Source organism: Capra hircus, chromosome 9 (genome assembly GCF_001704415.2).
Source record: "Capra hircus breed San Clemente chromosome 9, ASM170441v1, whole genome shotgun sequence".
NCBI classification, from domain to species: domain Eukaryota; kingdom Metazoa; phylum Chordata; class Mammalia; order Artiodactyla; family Bovidae; genus Capra; species Capra hircus.
The window spans coordinates 36476118-36499772 of record NC_030816.1 but is presented as its reverse complement, the minus strand read 5'-3'; the positions used below and the strand labels follow the sequence as shown (position 1 = coordinate 36499772).

The 23655-nt window shown below is 35.9% G+C and overlaps 1 protein-coding gene across 1 annotated transcript in view; it reads right to left on the bottom strand.

The window, feature by feature from the left end:
- The window catches only part of ASCC3 (activating signal cointegrator 1 complex subunit 3), a 345247-nt gene that overhangs the window by 190124 nt on the left and 131468 nt on the right, over window positions 1-23655 (bottom strand). The window contains exon 11 of the mRNA XM_018053127.1: window positions 10848-11012. Within this exon, the coding sequence (XP_017908616.1) occupies window positions 10848-11012 (165 nt within the window). The remainder of the gene's footprint in view (window positions 1-10847; window positions 11013-23655) is intronic.

Below are 23655 nucleotides of genomic sequence, written 5' to 3'. Positions count from 1 at the left end.
CTGTCTATCACCAACAGCGGAGCTTGCTTATAATCAGGTCCACCGAGTCGGTGATGCCATCAAACAAACTCAATCTCTGTTGTCCCCTTCTCCCACCTTCAATTTTTCCCAGCATCAGGGTCTTTTCCAATGAGTCTGCTCTTTGCATCAGGTGGCCAAAGTATTGGAGTTTCAGCTTCAACATCTGTTCTTCCAGTGAATATTCAGGGTTGATTTCCTTTAGGATTGACCGGTGTGATCTTGCAGTCCAAGGGAGTCTTCTCCAACACCACAGCTCAAAAACATCAACTCTTCAGTGCTCACCTTTCTTTATGGTCCAACTCTCACAACCATACATAACTACTGGAAAAAACAAAACTTCGTCTATATGGACCCTTGTCAGCAAAGTAATGGCTCTGTTTTTTAGTATGCTGACTAGGCTGGTCACAACTTTTCTTCCAAGAAGAAAACATCTTTTAATTTCATGGCTGCAGCCACCATCTGCAGTAGTTTTGGAGGCCCCCAAAATAAAATCTGTCATTGTTTCCACATCTATTTGCCATGAAGTGATGGGACTGGATGACATGATCCTAGTTTTTTGAATGTTGAGCTTTAAGTAGCTCTTTCACTATCATCAAGAGGCTCCATAGTTCCTCTTTACTTTCTGCTATAAGGGTGGTGCCATCTGCATATCTGAGGTTATTGGTATTTCTCCCATCAATCTTGATTCCAGCTTGTGCTTCATCCAGTCTGGCATTCCGCATGAGGTACTCTGCATATAAGTTAAATAAGCAGGCTGACAATATACTGCCTTGATGTACTCCTTTCCTAAACTGGAACCAGTCTGTTGTTCCACGTCCAATTCTATTTGTCACTTCTTGACCTGAATACAGATTTCTCAGAAGGCAGATAATGTGGTCTGGAATTCCCATCTCTTGAAGAATTTTCCACAGTTTATTATGATCCACACAGTCAAAGGCTTTGGTACAATCAATAAAGCAGAAGTAGATGTTTTTCTGGAACTCTCTTGTTTTTTCGATGATCCAGCAGATGTTGGCAATTTGATCTCTGCTTCTTCTGCCTTTTCTAAATTTTTGAATATCTGGAAGTTCATAGTTCAGATATTGCTGAAGCCTGGCTTGGAGAATTTTGAGCATTACTTTGCTAGTGTGTGAGATGAGTGCAATTGTGCGGTAGTTTGAGCATTCTTTGGCATTGCCTTTCTTTGGGATTGGAATGAAAACTGACCTTTTCCAGTCCAGTGGCCATTGCTGAGTTTTCCAAATTTGCTGGCATATTGAGGGCAGCACTTTCACAGCATCACCTTTTAGGATTTAAAATAGCTCAACTGGAATTCCATCACCTCCATAACTTTGTTTGTAGTGATACTTCCTAAGGCCCACTGGACTTCGCATTCCAGGATGTTTGGCTCTAGGTGAGTGATCACACCATTGTGGTTATCTGGGTCATGAAGATGTTTTTTGTATAGTTCTTCTGTGTATTCTTGCCACCTCTTCTTAATACCTTCTCTTTCTGTTAGGTCCATACCATTTCTGTCCTTTATTGGCATTCTTTGGAACTCTGCATTCAGGTGGATATATCTTTCCTTTTCTCTTTTGCCTTTCACTTCTCTTTTCTCAGCTATTTTTAAGGCCTCCTCAGACAACTATTTGCCTTTTTGCATTTCTTTTTCTTGAGGATGGTATTGATCACTGCCTCCCATACAATGGCATGAACCTCTGTCCATAGTTCTTCAGGCACTCTATCACATTTAATCTCTTAAATCTATTTGTCACTTCCACTGTATAACTGTAAGGGATTTGATTTAGGTCATACCTGAATGGTCCAGTGATTTTGCCTACTTTCTTCAGTTTAAGTCTGAATTTTGCAATAAGGAGTTCATGATGTGATCCACACTCAGCACCACGTCTCGTTTTTGCTGACTGTATAGAGCTTCTCCATCTTCGGCTGCAAAGAATATAATCAATCTGATTTTGGTATTGACCATCTGATGATATCCATGTGCAGACTCATCTCTTGTGTTGTTGGAAGAGGGCGTTTGCTAGGACTAGAGCATTCTCTTGGCAAAACTCTGTTAGCCTTTGCCTTGTTTCATTTTGTACTCCAAGGCCAAATGTGCCTGATAACCCAGGTATCTCTTGACCTCCTACTTTGGCATTCCAGTTCCCTATGATGAAAAGGACATTTTTTTTTAGTAGTAGTTCTAGAAGGTCTTGTAGGTCATCATAGACTTGTTCAACTTCAGCTTCTTTGGCTTTAGTGGTTGTGGTATAGACTTGGATTAACATGATATTGAATGGTTTGCCTTGGAAATGAACAGGGATTGTGTCATTTCTGAGACTGCACCCAAGTACTGCATTTCAGATTCTTTGTTGACTATGAGGGCTACTCCATTTCTTCTAAGGGATTCTTGCCCACAGTAGGAGATATAATGGTCATCTGAATTAAATTTGCCTATTCCAGTCCATTTTAGTTCACTGACTCCTAAAATGTTGATGTTAACTCTTGCCATCCTCTTGTGTTCACTGCTAGGATGTAATATTTAAATTTTGCTGCTAAACACTGCTGATAACATTGATTAATTTGTTTGCCAGTCATTTATTAAGCTTTTACTGCAGTGCAGGGAAAGCAGGGGTTTAGCGTCTGTAAAAACCACAAAAAAACATTGCAATGTATCCCATTAACAGTAGCACCTTCTAAAAACTGTGATAACAATGAAGAGAGATGACATGCAGAGGTGACAGCTGTTGTTCTAAGAGAAGAGTAGTTAGGAACGTAGGCCAGGAAGAAAGGTGTTTAAGATACTATACTTGGCAACACTAGTGGTACCAGTTAGAGAAGGGAGGTAATAGAAATATAGAAATGATTGTGAGAAATCTTGCATGCCAAGAAGCTTCTCCATTTTACTGCTTATGAACACAGGACACTATCCCATTCTTGTTCAATTACATTTTTATGATGACAGCTTATAGTATTTTCATCTTTTTTCATTTCTAAACATTCTGTAAAATTTCTTTATCCTTTCTAATTTTGTTTACTCATAGGTTTTTTAGTTATTTGTGATTAGATTTGTTATAAGTTTACTGTACTTTTTTAAAAACTAGCTTTAAAAATATTTTTATAGGACTCTAGTGGATGTGAGAGTTGGACTGTGAAGAAAGCTGAACGCTGAAGAATTGATCCTTTTGAACTGGGGTGCTGGAGAAGACTTGAGAGTCCCTTGGACTGCAGGGAGATCCAACCAGTCCATTCTAAAGGAGATCAGTCCTAGGTGTTCTTTGGAAGGAATGATGCTAAAGCTGAAACTCCAGTACTTTGGCCACCTCATGCGAAGAGTTGACTCATTGGAAAAGACTCTGATGCTGAGAGGGATTGGGGGCAGGAGGAGAAGGGGACGACAGAGGATGAGATGGCTGGATGGCATCACCAACTCAATGGACGTGAGTTTGAATGAACTCCGGGAGTTGGTGATGGACAGGGAGGCCTGGCATGGTGCAATTCATGGGGTCGCAAAAAGTCAGACATGACTGAGTGACTGAACTGAACTGAACTGAGTTAATAAATCTAGTTTATTGTTTTTCTATTTTGTATTTAATTTTATTTTCCTAACTTTAGTATTTTTCCATTTTTAGCAATTCTATTTAATATTATCTAACAGTTAAAATTTAATAATTAACTTATTATAGTCCTTACATATCTGTTTCATTTTAGAGTTAATTTGAACTGTGAATTTTAAATTTGTCTGTACTAAGTAAGCTTTCATTATTTTCTAATAAGAGTGTTGTCACTCTCTCTTTTCCTTCTATGAGCACTTTCTGAGCTCTAAGTGTCAGAAGAATAGTCTTTCAAATGGTTGGGTTTTATATCAATTTATCAAATCCAAAGTGTAGAAGGTATGTGTGTATGTTTGTGTCTATATCTATCTATATATACACACATATGTGTGTTTGTACGTAGATAGGAATATATAGATATATATATTTCTGTATATATAGTTTATCATGTAGAATTTCTTTCTAAATTTCTATTGTATTTTGCTGTTGTTGTTCAGTAGCTCAGTTGTGTCCAACTCTTTGCTGTCCCATGGACTGCAGCACACCAGGCTTCCCTGCCCTTCACTATCTCCCAGGGTTTGCTCAAATTCATGTCCACTGAGTGGGTAAGGCTATCTAACCATGTCATCCTATATTTTCATATATTTACTAGGCTTCCATGTAAAAGTCTAATTTTAAAAATGGCTTCTTACCTGGGAAAAAGCTTGAAAATCTCTGATGTGATTTAAGTACACATGACTTGGAATTAATTTGGTAAGCTAATTAACTTCAACCAAATTCCTTTATCAGAGAATGCATAAAAAAAGATTCTCAATCTGTAACAAAAAACTATACAGTATTATTATTTTTTAAAATCTAGGAATGTTTAATGTTCTTGCTATCATAAATAAAATAAGGGGATTCATGGGATATACTTATTTGAGCAAATACTTTAATTATTTTTTTCAGTTTTTTATGACCTTCTTAGTCAAAAATTGCTTACCTCAGGTTAGTATCTTCAAGTTACTATACCTAAGTGAGCAGCTCCCAACACTGGATTTCGCCTTGGATATTTCAATACAGTGCATACATGGGCTGGGAAAATCCAAGGTCCTGCACTCCCTGACACAAATATCACTCACAGAAACTAAGAGAAAATGTAACCCTGTCCCTTCCAAACTCATTCTGTAAGTAGGACAAAAATGAATCTGCTTACTCATTGTAATGGGTTTTATCTGGGCTTATTTGAGGATTAAATAAAACACTATGAGATATACACATAGCTTCCCAAGCAAACTCAACCCAAGTCAAGGAACCCTAAGTAAGGGGAACAGATGACCCTACTTATTATGTAAGAAGTCCTCTTTACATATTATAATTAGACTCCTTTACGTAATTAGAATGCTGTTTTTAAATACATTTACTTATTTGGCTGTACTACATCTTATTTGTGCCCATGTGACCTTGCTCTTCATTGCGCCATACAGGATCTTTTAGTTGCAGCATGTAGGAGTTTTTAGTGTGGCATGTAGGATCTAGCCACCTGACCAGGGATTGAACACAGGGCCCCTGTACTGGGAGCATGGAGTCCTAGCCATAGGCCCACCAGGGAAGCCCCTAGAATAATTTTAATTATACTATAGTTCTATTTACTACTGGTGGTGATTTGAAAGGATATGAAAGTGATTTTTAGCATTGAAATCATTTAACACATAAGTTATTGAGTATATTTTTAATGTCTTTTGATGTTAAGTACATGACACCTTGCAAACATTAGAGATATTTTTCTGCTAAACCCCCATTTAAAAACTGTTACCTTTTTAATCTAAAAAAATCTATTATACTCATAAATCTGTATGAGAAATATTTTCCTTTAAATATGGATAATTTGAAACTTTAGGTCTTAAACCACATCTTGAAGCTCTACACACTATAGAGTAACCTGAAAATATTAATAGTTGAAAACTAAAAAAAGTTAACATTTTGCAGTCTCTTCTTTAGCATTAGCCCAAAAAATAGGCAGTAAATTTTTATAGCATTTTCCTTCACATAAAATCTAAGTTTGGACAAAGTCTCCCTACTCATTTAAATTTAGTTAAAACAACTAATGTTAGTTCAACACTGTTAAATACAACAGATTTGGGTTTTATTCTACTTTTCCCTTTTCCAAATCTCTCTCACGCCAAGGATGTTGTGAATTTAGTGCCTAATACCATCATGTAATTTTAGAACCTGACTGAACAGAATCTACATCGCATTAAAAAAGCTCCCTATGGTGTGCCTATGTTAGTTACAAAGTGCCATGTGAAGCACTGCCATCTACTGGGAATGTCTGATAATCACAGGAACAAACAAAAATAGGAGCTTTGCTTTTTATAAAAATATTTATGAGCACTGCACTGCACTAATACACTGGAAATACGAGGAGAATCATATAGATCATTCTGTCAAGGAGATTAAAATCTGGTGAGGGCCACAAATAAAGACAGAATTAACTATAACAAGTTGTGAAATTATAAGGAAGACTGTGGTAAGTGCTAAAAATGTGCAAAGAAAGGGAATACAGAGGGAGCACAGAAAAGGTGGAATTCATGCTGAGTGGTGAACTAGGAAACACTTCATAGAAGAAGTGATACTGGGCAGATTCTAAAGAACAGTGGGTTTTCAACAGATAGCTCTGTGGAGTGATAATATACAATTTTGCATTTACAACCCTTAATCTCATAAAGATAATTCTGACTTAAGTAAGATTAGTTTCATCTCTGAAAGAGATGGAGAAAAAAGAGGCATTGGAAAAAAAAACTGGGGAAGGAAAAAATTTGGTTCTGTGTGGTTAGAACCTAAGTAGCTAAGGAATAGAATGGAAAAGTTAAAATTAAACAAATAGATCAGGGTTTTAATAGACTTTTAAGACCAGCTAAGGTATTTAAACATTTTTCTTAAGATAAACAAACAGCAAGTCAGCAAAGATTTATAAGCATAGTACTGATAAACTATATAATTGGAATTTGGCTATATTATGAAGATGCTAATGTAGAGGATGAATTAATATATTATATATTTGAATATTGCTGTGCTATGTTGAGTTGCTCAGTCGTGTCTGACTCTTTGCAACCCCATGGACTGTAGCCTGCCAGGCTCCTCTATCCATGGGATTCTCCAGGCAAGAATACTGGAGTGGGTTGCCATACCTTCCTACAGGGGATCTTCGCAACCCAGGGATTGAACCCAGATCTCCTGCTTGCAGGTGGATTCTTTTACCATCTGAGCTACCAGGGAAGCCCAAGAATACTGAAGTGGGTAGTCTATCCCTCAGGGGATCTTCCCAACCCAGGAACAGAACCGGGGTCTCCTGCATTGCAGGTTTCTTTACCAGCTGAATTACCAGGGCTATGTACATATTATATATCCATATTATATACAACATATTTATGTTCCTGCATCTTCTATTAACATGGTATATTTATAATTGTACTACATATAATTAAAACATAATGTACAATTTTATATATTTTATATCATACAGTTTATAAATTACATATAGAAAATTATACTATTAAAATTCATATATTACAAAATATTTATGAATTTTAATGAATGCCTCAAAGTATATATGGTACGAATGTGTATGTCTCTGTGTACGTGTGTATACAGCAGCACTCCTGCAATCTATTTTCTCCCTCAGTTTGGAATGCTCAAGAAAGAAAGATGCCCTGGTCAAACTCCCTTGAAAACATGCTACTGATGGTCCTCTTGGCAATTATACTAATGGTATTTACTTGACCTCTAATGCTCTATAGTTGCAGGAAAGCCTTGTCTCTGTAATGCTTTTAGCTGATGGACATGGTCTCTCCAGATAGCTCAATGCAAACAAACCAGGAATGTATGGACTCATGTGGCCTGGGCTCCCTGAAAAACATCACTAAGCTATGTACATATCAAGGTACCAAATCAAAACATCTCATAATCAGGAAGTATCACCATGGGAAGTAGTACCTTCTGTTAAGCACAAACTCACTTTACCCCATATGCTAATCATATGCACTGCTTTGTATGTCAATCATACCTCAATAAAGCTGTTAAAATTTTTATTTAAAAATCTCATGATCAAAATAGCTCTCTTTTGCATAAATGATGCCCGGAATGATTCTTTTCAAGACTTCACAAGTAAACTAACTGCCAGAGGGAAAAAAGAGAACGGTGGCGGCAGCTGCAGACTTTTCACAACCACGTGTATTCTTGACGCTGTTCTAAGTTGAGTACTAGCTAAAATCTCTGATTTTTGTGTGTCTACTTGAATATTTCAACTCTTTGTATTCTGTGTCTGTGTGTCTGTATGTATATATGCACATATTTTTATATAGTAAAAAGTGAACATGTCCCAAAAAGTCCTCTAATTCCATCCCTACTATAAAACCACTTTTACACTTGTTGCATACGCTTTCACATCTATGCACCCTACTCTACCCAGCTTAAAAATCTAAATGGAAGCAAGAAATTTGTTAACTACATCCACAACACCTAGAACCATGAAGCTGGCACACAGCAGGTAGTTAACAAATGTTCAGTAAATGAGAATATAAATATATTGCTTTCTTTTTTCCCCCTGGGATTGTGCTATATATAGGACCCAGCTTGCCTTTTCAATGAAGAATATAACCTGGATATCTTTTAAGTCTGGTTCTTATAACTCTGCCTCATTCTTATTAAAAGACTGCAAAGTAGCATTTTATTTGATGACTGTAATAGGATTTGTTTAATCATATTTTCTTTTGTTGAATATTTGGGTTGTTTCCAACATATTTTGCATTAACAAGAAAGCATCAGTGAATACTGGTGTTACTATATCTATGTTTCTGTGCTATTATTTCTATAGGTTAGACCTCTAGAAGGAAAAGCATAGTTTAGTGAGAGTTTTCAAATTACATTCTTTTTCACTTTTGCCAATCTAATGGAAGAGGAACATCTCAAGTTAATTTGGATTCTTTTTAAGCTTCTTTTTTATGATTTTCAGTATTTTTATTTCTACTGTAAAGTGCTTTTTCCAAATTTTCAAAAAACATATTTCTTACTGACTATCAACAACCTCAGATATGCAGATGGCCCTGCCACTCTAATGGCAGAAGATGAAGAGGAACTAAAGAGACTCTTGATGAAAGAGTCTTGGTGAAAAGGCTGGCTTGAAACTCAACATTCAAAAAACTAAGGCCATGGCATCTGGTCCCCTCACTTCATGGCATACAGATGGGGAAACAACCGAAACAGTGACAGACTCTATTTTCTTGGGTTCCAAAATCACTGCAGATGGTGACTGCAGCCATGAAATTTAAAGACGCTTACTCCTTGGAAGGAAAGCTATGAGAAATCTAGACAGCATATTAAAAAGTATAGATGTCACTTTGCCAGCCAAGATCCATACAGTCAAAGCTATGTATGGATGTAAGAGTTGGACCATAAAGGCTGAATGCTGAAGAACTGATGCTTTCGAATTGTGGTGCTGGAGAAGACTCTGGAGAGTCCCTTGGACAGCAAGACTCTGGAGAGTTCCTTGGACAGCAAACCAGTCAATCCTAAAGGAAATTAGTCCTGAATAATCATTGGAAGGACTGATGCTGAAGCTCCAATACTTTGGCCACCTGATGCGAAGAGCTGAGTCATTGGGAAAGACTGAAAGCAAAAGAAGAGGGCGGCATTGGATGAGATGGTTAGGTAGCATCACTGACTCAGCGGACAAGAATTTGAGCAAACTCTGGGAGATAGTGAAGGACAGAGGAGCCTGACGTGCTACAGTCCATGGGTTTGCAAAGAGTGGGACATGACTTAGTGGCTGAACAACAAATATTTATTAGTTTACAATAACCTGTTAATTACAAAGGACATTTAAGCTTATTTTATGTGCGACAAATAATTTCTATTATTCTTACATTTTATCTTTTTGGAGATAAAGATAAAAAAAGATTCTTTTTATCTTACATCTTATCTTTGGAGACTAATCCCTGGGTCGGGAAGATCCCCTGGAGAAGGAAATGGCAATCCACTCCAGTATTTTATGGTATATTTACCATATTAAAAAACATTATTTTAAAATATTTAAAAATGCAACATAAACTTCATAAGTTCTGTACTCCCTTTTTAAATTTAAATTCCCATAACTAGATCTAGATGACAGCTATTCAAGATAGGAAATGTAAAAGAATTGATGTTTAACTAGTTACTGGGGTAAGGCAGAGTGTTAAGGCAAAGTGTTAAGGTGACTCCCACACAATGAATTTGGGCTTGAGAACTGAGTGAATTATGATGCCTTATATAAATATATGGGAGAAACAACAGAGTTTCTGACATGTTTAGCAAGAGATGTTTTTGGAATATCAAAGTAGAAATACCAACTGTGTTTGGACAGGACTAGAAGTCAGCGGAGAGATAGGGACGACATGCAGAGACTTAGGTGATACTGACAAGGAAGTGCTTTTTTCCCAGGGTAAATATTTAGAATAAAAAAGAAGATGGCAAGCGACTAGATCCTGTGCTGTAAGAGGTCACTGAGTGGATGTGGAAGTGAAATCACTCAGTTGTGTTCGACTCTGAGACCTCATGGACTATACAGTCCGTGGAATTCTCCAGGCCAGAATACTGGAGCGGGTAGCCTTTCCCTTTATCAGGGGATCTTACCAACCCAGGGTTGGAACCCAAGTTTCCCACATTGCAGGTGGATTTTTTACCAGCTGAGCCACCAGGGAAGTCCAAGAATACTGGAGTGGGTAGCCTACTCTTTCTCTGGGGGATCTTTCTGACCCAGGAATCGAACTGGGATCTCCTTCATTATAGGCGGATTCTTTACCAACTGAGTTACCAGTGGTGAGTGGATGTGACTGCTGATTAATCCACAAGCTGGACCTTGGCAGTCAGAGGATTCTCACTCCCTTTTCAGTGGGGAGAGTTTGGGCATGGAGAAAAGTGGATGAATCACTAACATTTTCCTATGTTCTACCATTATGTTAATATTGTTTAGTCCAACTACTCCTTGGTCTTTTGGCTAAGATCAAGTGTAATATTGCTTAGTCAATAATAGATCCAAACACAGGTTTAGAAGTTTTCCTGTATTTATTATGGTTAATTTAAAGAGACTTCAATAAAATAAGACTTGGAAGGAAGAACAATCAGGTACTTTTGACATAAAAATGAAATACCTACAGGTTTATCCACACTAAATTATCTTTTTCCTCATACACAACACATATTAATATTTCTTTGAATGCTAGATTTAAGTTTAAAAACTTACCCCTCAAAATAAGCATACATATAACTTCCTCTTACCTGCCGTAAAGTTCGTGCCACTATGCTTTCCAATACTGGTCCTCTATCTTCATGCAGTAAATGGACTTCATCAAGAATAAGCAGCTTTACAATTTGGGAAAGAGCTACGTCCCCAACACTCTTTCTTGTTACTACATCCCATTTTTCTGGTGTGGTCACAAGCATCTATAACACAAGAAAAGATAAATTTAAAAGAGGAAAAAGATCATATATTACTTAAATTTTCACTGTCATTCAAAAAGAAATATGATTGACCACTTATATACAGATCAAATAAAAGGTGTTAGAGATACCCAAAATGTTATCTGATTCCCTACATACAACAGTCACTTCTCTATAAGTTGTGATATTAAGCAGTTCTTTAAAACTCAGTGAAGGCAGTCTGTCAGTAAATTGCACTGTAAAGTGTACAGATTACACAAGCATATTTAAAATGTATCTTACAATGTAAAAAAAAACCAAAAAAACAAATGACACTGTCTTTTAAACAAGTGTGTACTGATTATGGCTTTCATTTGAAAAGGTATAAAAACAAGTGAACAAAGCATTAAAAGGAAATGAAAAGGATACCAGGAATCTACTCTGGTATGGTCGGTCACCTGTTTATACTTCTCCAGATGTGGAAGAAACTTGACTGCTGATACACAGTTTTAAAAAACTACCCCCTTTAATATCAACTAGTATATGCAGCTCTTTATTCTAAAAAAACAATACATATATTACAGCATAACTGGCACGTAACAGCAATAAAAACAATGAGTCACCGGAGATCCAGGGTACCTAGAGCAGAAGGCGAGAACAGGGTATTTATGTTAAGTTCTGAGAAGAGACCATTTGAAGCGAGCTGTGATTATAAATCTATTTGCTTTCTACATATTGAATTGCTTGTGTCCTCTAAAAGCAGACTATGGCAGAGAAAAAGACAAGTTTAATAAACCTCCTACTATGGTAATATTACACTATTATATATTTAACATGTGAGGTAACAAGTCAAAAACTGAAGTTTATCTTAGCCAGTATATCAGATTATAGAGCCTGATGATAATCAAAATTCAACTATTTCGTGAAGAAGTTAAATGAGATGGGAGTCAGATTGTTCAACATTTTTGTTGTGTTATAACTCTCATGTCTGTTTTGAAGCTGCTTACAGGAATGGTAATCTTTTCTTAGACTGCAAATCACATACACTTCTTAATAAATGTACAGTCCAAGTTTGTCAGTATAATCTGTTGCATTATTAGAGATAATCACGATCACTTTGAAATAAACTATATCAACCACAAAATTTAGCATCTGTATTTCAATACAACATTAATTGGCAAACTATAATGAAATAGATTAAGGCATTCATATCTAAGGTGCAAAATACTATGAAGCTACTTAGTTAATTTGCTGAAGTTAAATGGTAATACTGAAGCCACATCAAATGCTACATTGAAAAAAATACGCTACTGGAATTAAGTATAAACAGATGTATAATGAGTTTTAAGATCTAAAATGGTTTGAGACATTCACTATGCATTAATTAACATCTTTTATATTCCAATAATTTAAACATAACTTCCACTTTGAAAAATGACAATTTAAAACAATCCAAGATATATCTTACAAATATGCTCAGGGATCACTCACTAACAACTCTTTAACTGAAAATCCTAAAAAATATGCCCATGTGTTTCCAAAAGCAACAATTCTTCTAAACTGTAAATTCATGTTTCATTAAAATATAAAATAAGCTTACAATTCATAAATGTTAAGAAAGCTACAAAGTATACTACAAAGCTAATAATGTGGTAACAACTAAATTTTAAAATAAACATTTTCAAATACAAGAAAACTACACCACCAAACCTTAAAAATCCATTTTAGCATTTTGTTTTCTATACTTTCAGCACAGTGAGAAATGACTTCATTTATATTACCATTTCATTACTCTAATTCCCTGAACAAAAATGGCTAGAAAATAAAGTGTCACATTTGCTTAATGAATTGGAACTCATGCAAGACATTTCCATCTGCTCTTGTATTAGGGCATGGGTTAACTGTCAATATTTTTACTGTCAACTCAAATTTCTCTCAATACACGTACTTTATTCCTTTAGGAGTATAAAAATCATTATTCCAAACTGTTCCAGTTTTAGCCTAACCACTGGTAAAACGGCACAGTTGAGATGCTATACAACCACTATTGTGTCAACAATTTGGTATATTCAATTTAAAATGCTCCATCCATTTGACAGCTAAACCAAAAGACCTAAGACTCGCTAGAGCCACTTCATCTGGAAACTAACATAAACATAATCTTTTGCCTTTTAAAACATTGTGACCCAGGGGAAATCACTTTATCTCTCCTTCCCTTTTTTGTCTATTGTGTTATTTCTGACATGCAACATATACAGATTTAAAGTGCACAATGTGATGAGTTGATACACATACATATTGTAAAACCATTACCACAATGAGGTTAGTTAACACTTTCTTCCCCTCACTTCATATTACTTTTGTGTTTCAGTGTGTGTGGTGATAATATTTAAGATCTGCTCTGTTAACAACTTTCAAGGATATAACACAGGAATGTTAATTATACTCACTGCACTGTACATCAGATCCCCGGAACACATTCATCTTATATCTGGAAGTTTGTACACTTTGACCAACATTTTCCCATTTCCCTTATGCCTAAGTTCCTGGCAACCAACATTGTACTCTCTGTTTCCTTCCTGAGTTTGGCTTTTCTTCCCCCATATATAAGTGAGAACATAACAGTATTTGTCTTTTCTTTTTTTGACTTATTTCACTTTAGCGTAATGATCTCAAGGTCCATTCTTCTTGTGGGAAAAGGCTGAATTTCCATTTTTTATGGCTGAATAATATTCTATTCTACATATATGCCACATTTTTTTTTTTGGTCCATTCATTTCTTGGTGAACACTTAGGGTTGTCTCCGTATCTTAGCTATTGTGAATAAAGCTGCAAAGAACATCAGAGAGCAATCTCTCTTCAAGATAATGATTTCAATTCCTTCTGATATATACCCGTAAGTAGAATGGCTGCATCATATGGTAGTTATATTTTTAACTTTTTGGGAGAACTTCAAAGTGTTTCCATAGTGGCAGTACACATTTACATTCCCAGTTTACAACAGCAACTTACAATAGTGCACAAAAGATCCCTTTTCGCCACATCCTCGCCCATATCTGTCCTCTCTTGTCTTTTTTGATAACAAGTCAATCTAACTGTTGTAAGGGGATATCGCACTGTGATTATGACTTGCATTTCCTGCTGATTAGTGAAGTCAAACATCTTTTACTGTCCTGGGGGTCATTTGCATGCCTTCTTTGGAAAAATGTCTATTCTAGTCCTCTGTCCCTTTACTGTTGTTTTGTTTTTGGTTTGGCTTTTGGGTCATGTGTGTGTTTTGCTTTTGAGTTGTGTGGATATTGAGTTCTTTTCAGATAGATGGCTTGCTAACGTCTTCTCCTACAGGTAACCTTTTCATTCTGCTATTTCTTTTGCTGTGTAGAAGCTTATTTTCACTTTTGTTTCATGGGTTTTTGATGTCATATCCAATAATCATTCCCAAGATCAATGTCAAAGAGATTTTTTTCTCTCTGTTTTCTTGAAGTAGTAGTTTTACAGTTTCAGGTCTTATATGTAAATCTTTAATCCATTTTTGTGTTAAATTGCTTCAATCGTGTTCCATTCTTTGCGACCCTATAGACTGGAGCCCACCAGGCTTCTCGGTCCACGGGATTCTCCAGGCAAGAAAACTGGAGTGGGTTGCTATGCCCTCTTCCAAAGAATCTTCCCAACCCAGGGAGCTTCCCAATAGCAGAGAAGAGGACCAAACTCTCTTATGTCTCTTGCATTGGCAGGCAGTTTCTTTATCACTAGTGCCACCTGGGAAGCCCCTTAATTCTTTGTAAGCAATATAAAATAGGTGGCCATTTTCATTCCTCTGTATATGGCTATCCACTTTTCCCCATACAGTTGACCAAAGATATTCTTTCCCAATTGTCTTCAGCTCAACTGTCAAATATTAGTTGATGGTATATGTGAGTTAATTTCTAGTCTCTCTTCTGCTCCACTGGTCTATGTGTCTATTTTTCTGCCAGTACCATGCTTTTTGATTACTATAGTTTTGTAGTATAGATTAAAGTTAGGAAGTGGGGTACCTTCAGCTTTGTCCATTCTCAGGATTGCTTTGACTCTTTGGGTCTTTTGTGGTTACATACTAACTTTAAAATGCATTTTTCTATATCTGTGAAAAATGATAATGGAATTTTGATAGGGATGCATTGAATCCATAGATGGCTTAGATAGTATAGACATTTTTTCTTTCAATGGATGAAAGACATTAACTCTTTCAATATATGACAGACATGAGCTATCTTTTCATTTATTTATTCCATTTATTTTCATTTAATTTTCAATTTCTTTCCACAGTGTTTTACAGTTTTTGGTGTACAGATCTTTCATTTCCTTGGTTAAATTTATTTCGAAGCATTACATTTTTTTTGATGCTCTTGTGTGTGGATTATTTCTTTCTTTTTCTGATAGTTCGTTGTTAGTGTATAGAAATGCAATTGCTTTCTGCATGTTGATTTTGTATCCTGCAACTTTACTGAAGTTGTTTCTTAGTTGCAGAAGATTTTTCCTGGAGTCTTTAGGGTTTCCTATATATATAAAATCATATGTGCAGTGACCATATTACTTCTTTTCTGATTCAGAAGACCTTTATTTCTTTTTCTTGCTTAATTATTCGGGCTAGGACTTCCAGTACTATGTTGAACAGGACTAGCGAGAATCTGCACCCTTGTCTTGATCTTAGCAAAGAGAGATCAACCTCAGTAAAGTTTTCAGCCTTTCACTGTTGAGTATTATGTTACTTATAGGTTTGTTATATATGGACTTTATTATGCTGAAGACAATTCCTTCTATATCCAATTTGTGGAGAGTTTTTAATCATAAAAGGATGTTGAATATTGCAGGAAAAAGTTTTTAAATGAAAGACATAAAATACCACATGTTTAGAGAGCATGTGGAAGAACTAGAACTCTCATGAAACAATGGTGGAAATGAAAACTCACCCAACCATTTTGAAAAGCTGCTTGGTATTACCTACTAGAGATGAACACATGTAAGCCTTGTGACCAGCAATTCCATTCCTAGTGAATTACGTACTGAACAGAAATGCACACGTACTTGTACCTAAAGATGTATATTAGAATTTTCATAGCTATACTATTTATAATACTTCAAAATTGGAAGCCAAATTTCCATCAACAATAATACAGATAAAAAACTTTTAACAGTTACACAAGGAAACAATTATACAACACAACAAAAATGAGTAAACTATTGCTATATGCAATAATATGGTAAAAATCTGAAAATCTTGTTAGTGAAAGAATCCAGTTATACAGTATAAAACTTCATGGATAGGAAGTTTTGAAACAGGTGAAACTAACATAAGGTGTGAAAAGCTAGGAGTCATCTCTGAAGAGGAAGGAGGACACAAAATGGGGGAGAAATGAGGAAAGATTTCGAACTGTGGTAAAACTATTTTGATCAGTGTGGTGCCTATATCAGTGTATTCAGTTTAGGAAAATTTATCAACTTGTTCATTTACAATTTCTGTACTATTCTGAGTATGTATTTTACTCAGTAACAGTAAGCTGTGCACATACATGCTATTATAATTACATATAACTTATAATTAAAAACAAAAATTAAATGGCAAGAAGGGATATCTGAACTGAACAGGTGAAAGGTAAGTAAGAGTTTGCTAGATAAAGAAAGAAAAAAAATATTGCATGCTACAAAGACAAATAAGCAAAATTTGTTCTTTGTGCTTCTCATATGCATTAGTCACGTATCATCTCTTGTATAATCTTTCTATGCACACCACAAGCATTCTGAGGAAGGAATCAAATATAATATCTTTTACATAGAAGTCCAAGTTCTTCAACCTACTGATTGGATTTCTTTTTCATACAAATGACAACTTCTAAATTTATGTCAATTTCCTGACCACTTATCAATCTCCTCAACCAGAGACCTGTATAAGCACTAAAAGCAAAGAGATAAGAAAGTTTTGGCATATTTATAAATGTTTTTGAACATCATAGTTTTTGATTGAAGTTTTTGAACGAAGACGAGAAATTAGACACCTATTATTCATAATTCCCATATTTCCTTAATGTTATTGTTGTTGATGTCTATTTAAAAATAAGATTTATTCTTATTTTTCAATATTCATATTTTCCATACATAGACCAGTCCATAAAATTTTCTAATTCCAATAAATAATTCATTATACAAAAAAACAATCTTGAAATTATATCACTAATAGCAATATATATCCAGCTTAAGACAGAATGTTTGTGATATCTAAATACAGCTTTATGCTTAACAAATCCTGTTATATCTATTTAAAGCTATTCAAGTCACACTGATATCCTACTGAATTTTAAACATTTTTAAAAAACATTTTGACTGTTGGAGCAGTGTTTTTCCTTGAGGCAGATGGCTATAAATTAAAACTAGATTTTAAATGTTAAGTCAAAGGAATATAACAAATTTTAAAAATGAAAGTATGCTTTCTTACCTTTACAATATTTAAATTTTGAAATTTTTGGTAGACTATAGAAAAAAATTTAATTGTTTAAACTCATTACATTAGACTTTTAAAAACAGAATGGTAAAATATTAAAATATAGTCATTAAAATCTAAGAGCATATCACTATACTTCAACAAGTCTCAAGAGCTATTGATTTTGAGCTATATCATCATTTCATGTGTCACTAGGAAGTTAAAAAAAAAACACCAAATAAAATTTTCTAAATGTCTTACAATTGATAAAATACTGTACATTTAGTTGAAAATGTTGGGGATCTATTAACTAGGCTACAGAACAATATTCAAGAATGTGTGATCAATACATTTTCTGTGTGAAAACAGCCTGGAGCTGTTACAAATCACATTTTAATGCTATAGACTTAGACCATGCAACTGTTTGCAGGATTTAGGAAATCTATCTTCCTTTTTAAAATACATAATTACATACTTACTCAACCAACAAGTCTATAAATTATATGAATGTTTTAATTTAAGGATAAAATCTAAAATGTCACACGGTTTAAATTCCGTAAAAAACACATATAATTACAGTTATACTAAACTCTGCTTTACAAATGTCACTTCTGATTGATGGCAACAACCCCCGTAATAGAACCTGACAGCCCGCAGATTATACCTGCCACTTGGGACACTACAACAAATCAGTTCGTTCCAACTACTTCCTTTTCTACCATTTTTTATGTTCCCTCCTCTCCCACCAATTCACACGCCTGAGTGCACACACAAACATGTAAAGCCCAAAGTATTCTGAAGTATCTAGCTATATACTTATGTCAAGGATCACAGCTTTCAACTATAAAATGAAAATATAAAAGTTAACTGGGAGAGGGAGAGGGTGGGATGATTTGGGAGAATGGGAATTCTAACATGTATACTGTCATGTAAGAATTGAATCGCCAGTCCATGTCTGACGTAGGGTGCAGCATGCTTGGGGCTGGTGCATGGGGATGACCCAGAGAGATGTTGTGGGGAGGGAGGTGGGAGGGGGGTTCATGTTTGGGAACGCATGTAAGAATTAAAGATTTTGAAATTTAAAAAATAAAAAAAAATTGAAAAAAAAAAAAGTTAACTGGAGAATCTTCAACTACAAAAGTATCCTTATGCATATTTTTGTTGAAAGTACAGATATGGTTAAGCTAAAGTATAAGGAATATAATCTGAAATATGTTTTGGCATCTTGATGTTCAAAAAAAAATCTGTACGATACTATTTTTAGTTAAAAGTTCAAAGGTAAACATTTACTAAATAAAGAAACAAAGTATAATTCAATAAGAAATCCTAATACTTGCAAAGGAACAGAGCATGGAGTTCTGGAGTAAGGGAGAAAAGGCTCCTATAATATATAACTCAAAATTAAACATTCAAGAAAAATACTTTCTAGATTGCATGTGTTTATAACTGGAGCAGAATTATATTTGCAGTTCTTTTTGTCAATTTAAAACATTTTCCAACAATCTCAGAACTTATATACTGAACTATAGCCTCATCAACATAAGTGTATAAAGAATACAGTGCTTTATTATCCTAAAACTTAATTACACATAAAGAAAAATACAAAAATTTGTTTATATTGCAATATGTAAAAGCCATGAAGACCTAGATCTCATCATTCTAGCTGGCTGTCCACAATACCCTAGGATTTAGTTTAGTTCCATTAAAGTCTCAAAGAGCCGGGGTCTGATATAACTTACAATGATTCCTATTCTGCTCACTCATAAAAGATATTTCTTGAATCTGACTAATATGCAGAGAAGAAAATGGCAACCTAAGCCAATCTTCTTGCCTAAGAAATCTCATGGACAGAGGAGCCTGGTGGGCTACTCCATGGAGTCACAGGAGACTCTGACACGACTTAGCAACTAAACAACAGAACAATGACTGATTTGTTGTAGAAACCTGTCCTGTTGTAAATCTTGTCCTGTACAATGAGGATATAACCCATACTGAATGAGCTTCCTTGGTTTATATTACAGTTTTTTTTTTTCCCCCTAAATCAAACAGGTATATGTGCCCTTTGAAAGTGGGAGAAACATCCTCTCTCACATGACTCTGAATATTTGATAGTTTGATAGTCATTACCTCTTTCCTAATACCTGTGAAGAGCTCAGACTGAGGATCAATTTCTTACTAAAGTGAAATATTTAAAATATCATATTGTACTACCAAATCTAAAACCTCAAATGTGTTGAGCTAAAAAGCAAAATGTATTCTACAGCTCTTCATAAAAATGCTAACACGAAAATAATACCAATTTAATCTCTTCAAACTAATTCTAAACATTCAATACTAAGAGGTTTTACTAATTCAAGAATAATTAATCAAACATTTGGAGTCTGTTATTTCAGAAAGAAGAGACACACTTGAAGACAAGATTCTAAAATCTTATGAGGAAATTATGGCAGGACATAAGCTGCTGAAAATGACCGCAATTAAGGAAATTAGTTGTTTTTATTGTTAATCTACTTCCTTAATTTGGATTCTTGTTTTTTTTTTTTTTTTTTAAGGCAGGACATGTGTACTATTTAATTATAATGTACAGTTATCCAAAGGAGAATTTCTTAACAAAACTTTGCGATTAACTCACTCAACTCAATGTCTTCTGATATTTTTCTATGGTTAAGAACACAAAGATAAAAGGCAAGAAGTTCAGAAGCTTATACTTCAAGGTGAAAACACAGCAAAGAAGTGAAAAGTAGTCTAAATTCTCTCTCATACAAGCCTATGAAATGCAAATATTGACTAATAGGGGGCAGTTAACCTTGTTCAATAAACTGCCACTGAATCTGCCCACAACTACACACGTATAAATTACACATTCAGCACCAATACAACTACAGTGCAGAACTGAGTGAAATTATACATTTTTCTGCATTTTTCCCCTCCATTTCCTTACATTTCCTACAATCTAACTAACTTACAGCACAGAAAAAGATCAAACAAAATTACTTATTATTGGTGTTGAAGTGGTTTAACAGAAACTCATATTCAATAAAAAACAAGGCTTAAGAAAGTGATAAAGAAGGACAAAAGCAAATATACCCAAAAAATTAGCTAATATAATATATGTGATTAAGTATAAAACCTGGCAGTAAGTTTTCCTAACACTGAATTGAAAAAAAAAAGAAAACATAACTGGGAGTTAGATTAGTAAAGGGAGGGGGGCCACAGGAATTTCTAGCATTCATCCCCTCCCCTCAGAAACATTAAACATTAATTGGAAGAATTATCTGCACACAAACACTGCTTCGCAAAAACCAAGGATTCCAGGTAAGAGATTACCACATGTGGGTGAAGCACAGAAATAAGACACAGTGAGGAGGGTAGGAAAGATACATTCACATTAGCCCTATGACTCGTCCTCTAAGCCTAGGAAACCCAGCACAGAGAGAACTATCTTTCCAGTTGGAGAAGAAAGTAAAAAGAAGTACCTAACTGCAGGCCCTAACATCAGGCCAACCCCAAGGCTGTAGGGCCTCCCAACCTAGGTCCCCAGCTTACCCCCAGCTCCTGCTAGCTCCAGCCACCCAAGGCAGGGCTGCTCCTGAAGCCTCAGGAAGCAGCCATGGTATACCTACCAGCAGGCTCCTGTGAACCCATATCTGGTAACTGAGAAGGTGCTCAACATCACTAATCATCTTGCAATGCAAACAAAACCACAATGATCCTAATACCTCACACTAGTTAGGATGTCAATTACCAAAAAAGAATACTGATGTCTGCAGTAGGAAAATACTCCCCAAGTAATTATGACATTGCAACTGAAGAAGATTTGGTTAAATCTGTCAAATTCCCAGGGCCCCAGGACTCCCATATTCATTCTCTATTCAGTAACTACACTGTTTTTCATTGTACTATACAGATTTCTTTTAAGCAAATCAATCACCAAAAAGAGATTTTGCCACACTGTGTGCAATGGCAGAGAGCTGAAATTACAGTGTAGTTCTGCCTGGCTGGGGCATTATTATTACCTTTACTAACTTAACATGGAGAAGCAGCTTTGTATTTTAATTTATATTTATTTGATTGTCAGTGATGTTTTACACCTTATTCATGAAACTGTATTTTTCCCTTGTGGTAAGAGTCTACTCATATATAGTATTTGGGTTTATATCATCAACTCACATAAATTCAGCTTTTAACAGAGATATTAACCATAACTAGTGAGTTTATTTTTCTGGGCTCCAAAACCACTGCAGATAGTGATTGCAGCCATGAAATTAAAAGACGCTTACTCCTTGGAAGGAGAATTGTGACCAACATAGAGAGCATATTCGAAAGTAGAGACATTAATTTGTCAACTACGCTCTGTCTAGTCAAGGCTATGGTTTTTCCAGTAGTCATGTATGGATGTGAGAGTTGGACTGTGAAGAAAGCTGAGCACCGAAGAATCGATGCTTTTGAACTGTGGTGTTGGAGAAGACTCTTGAGAGTCCCTTGGACTGCAAGGAGATCCAACCAGCCCACCCTAAAGGAGATCAGTCCTGGGTGTTCACTGGTAGGACTGATGCTAAAACTGAAACTCCAATTCTCTGGTCACCTGATGTGAAGAGCTGACTCATTGGAAAATACCCTGATACTGGGAAAGTTGAGGGCAGGAGGAGAAGGTGATGACAGAGGATGAGATGGCTGGATGACATCACCGACTCGATGGACATGGGTTTGGGTGGACTCCGGGAGTTGGTGATGGACAGGGAGGCCTGGCATGTTGCGATTCATGGGATCGCAAAGAGTCAGAAATGACTGAGCAACTGAACTGAACTGTACTGAGTGGACCCAATTAAGATGGCAATTTGGCAAAATCAATCAAAATTTTAAATGAGCAAACCCTAGGTCCAGCAATCTCACTTCCAAAATTCTATCCTAGAATAAATACATACAGACAGAAAGACGAAGTTCTTGATAAGGCAATAAGGTAAACCATTCAGTATCACAGTAATGCAAGTCTGGCCCCAACCAGTAATGCTGAAGAAGCTGAAATTGAATGGTTCTATGAAGACCTACAAGACTTTCTAGAACTAACACCCAAAAAAGATGTCCTTTTCATTATAGGGGACTGGAGTGCAAAACTAGGAAGTCAAGAAACACCTGGAGTAACAGGCAAATTTGGCCTTGGAAGACAGAATGAAGCAGGGCAAAGGCTAATAGAGTTCTGCCAAGAGAACGCACAGGTCATAGCAAACACTCTCTTCCAGCAACACAAGAGAAGACTCTACACATGGACATCACCAGATGGTCGATAGTGAAATCAGATCGATTACATTCTTTGCAGCCAAAGATGGAGAAGCTTTATACAGTCAGCAAAAACAAGACTGGGAGCTGATTGTGGCTCAGATCATGAATTCCTTATTGCCAAATACAGACTGAAATTGAAGAAAGTGGAGAAAATCACTAGACCATTCAGGTATGACCTAAATAAAATCCCTTATGACTATACAGTGGAAATGAAAAATAGATTTAAGGGACTAGATCTGATAGAGTGCCTGATGAACTATGGATGGAGGTTTGTACTGTACAGGAGACAGGAATAAAGACCATCCCGAAGAAAGAGAAATGCAAAAAAGCAAAATGGCTGTCTGAGAGGCCTTACAAATAGCTGTTAAAAGAAGGGAAGCAAAAAGGAAAGGAGAAAAGGAAAGATATACCCATTTGAATGCAGAGTTCCAAAGAATAGCAAGGAGAGACAAGAAAGCCTTCCTTAGCGATCAATGCAAAGAAATAGAGGAAAACAACAGAATGGAAAAGATATTTCATGCAAAGATGGGCTCAATAAAGGACAGAAATGGGAGGGACCTAACAGAAGCAGAAGATATTAAAAAGAGGTGGTAAGAATACACAGAAGAACTATACAAATAATATCTTCACGACCCAGATAATCATGATGGTCTGATCACTCACCTAGAGACAGACAGCACAGAATGTGAAGGCAAGCGGGCCTTAGGAAGCATCACTATGAACAAAGCTAGTGGAGGTGATGGAATTCCAGTGGAGCTATTTCAAATCCTGAAAGATGATGCTGTGAAAGTGCTGCACTCAATATGCCAGCAAATTTGGGAAACTCAGCAGTGGCCACAGGACTGGAAAAGGTCAGTTTTCATTCCAATCCCAAAGAAAGGCAATGGCAAAGAATGCTCAAACTACCACACAACTGCACTCATCTCACACGCT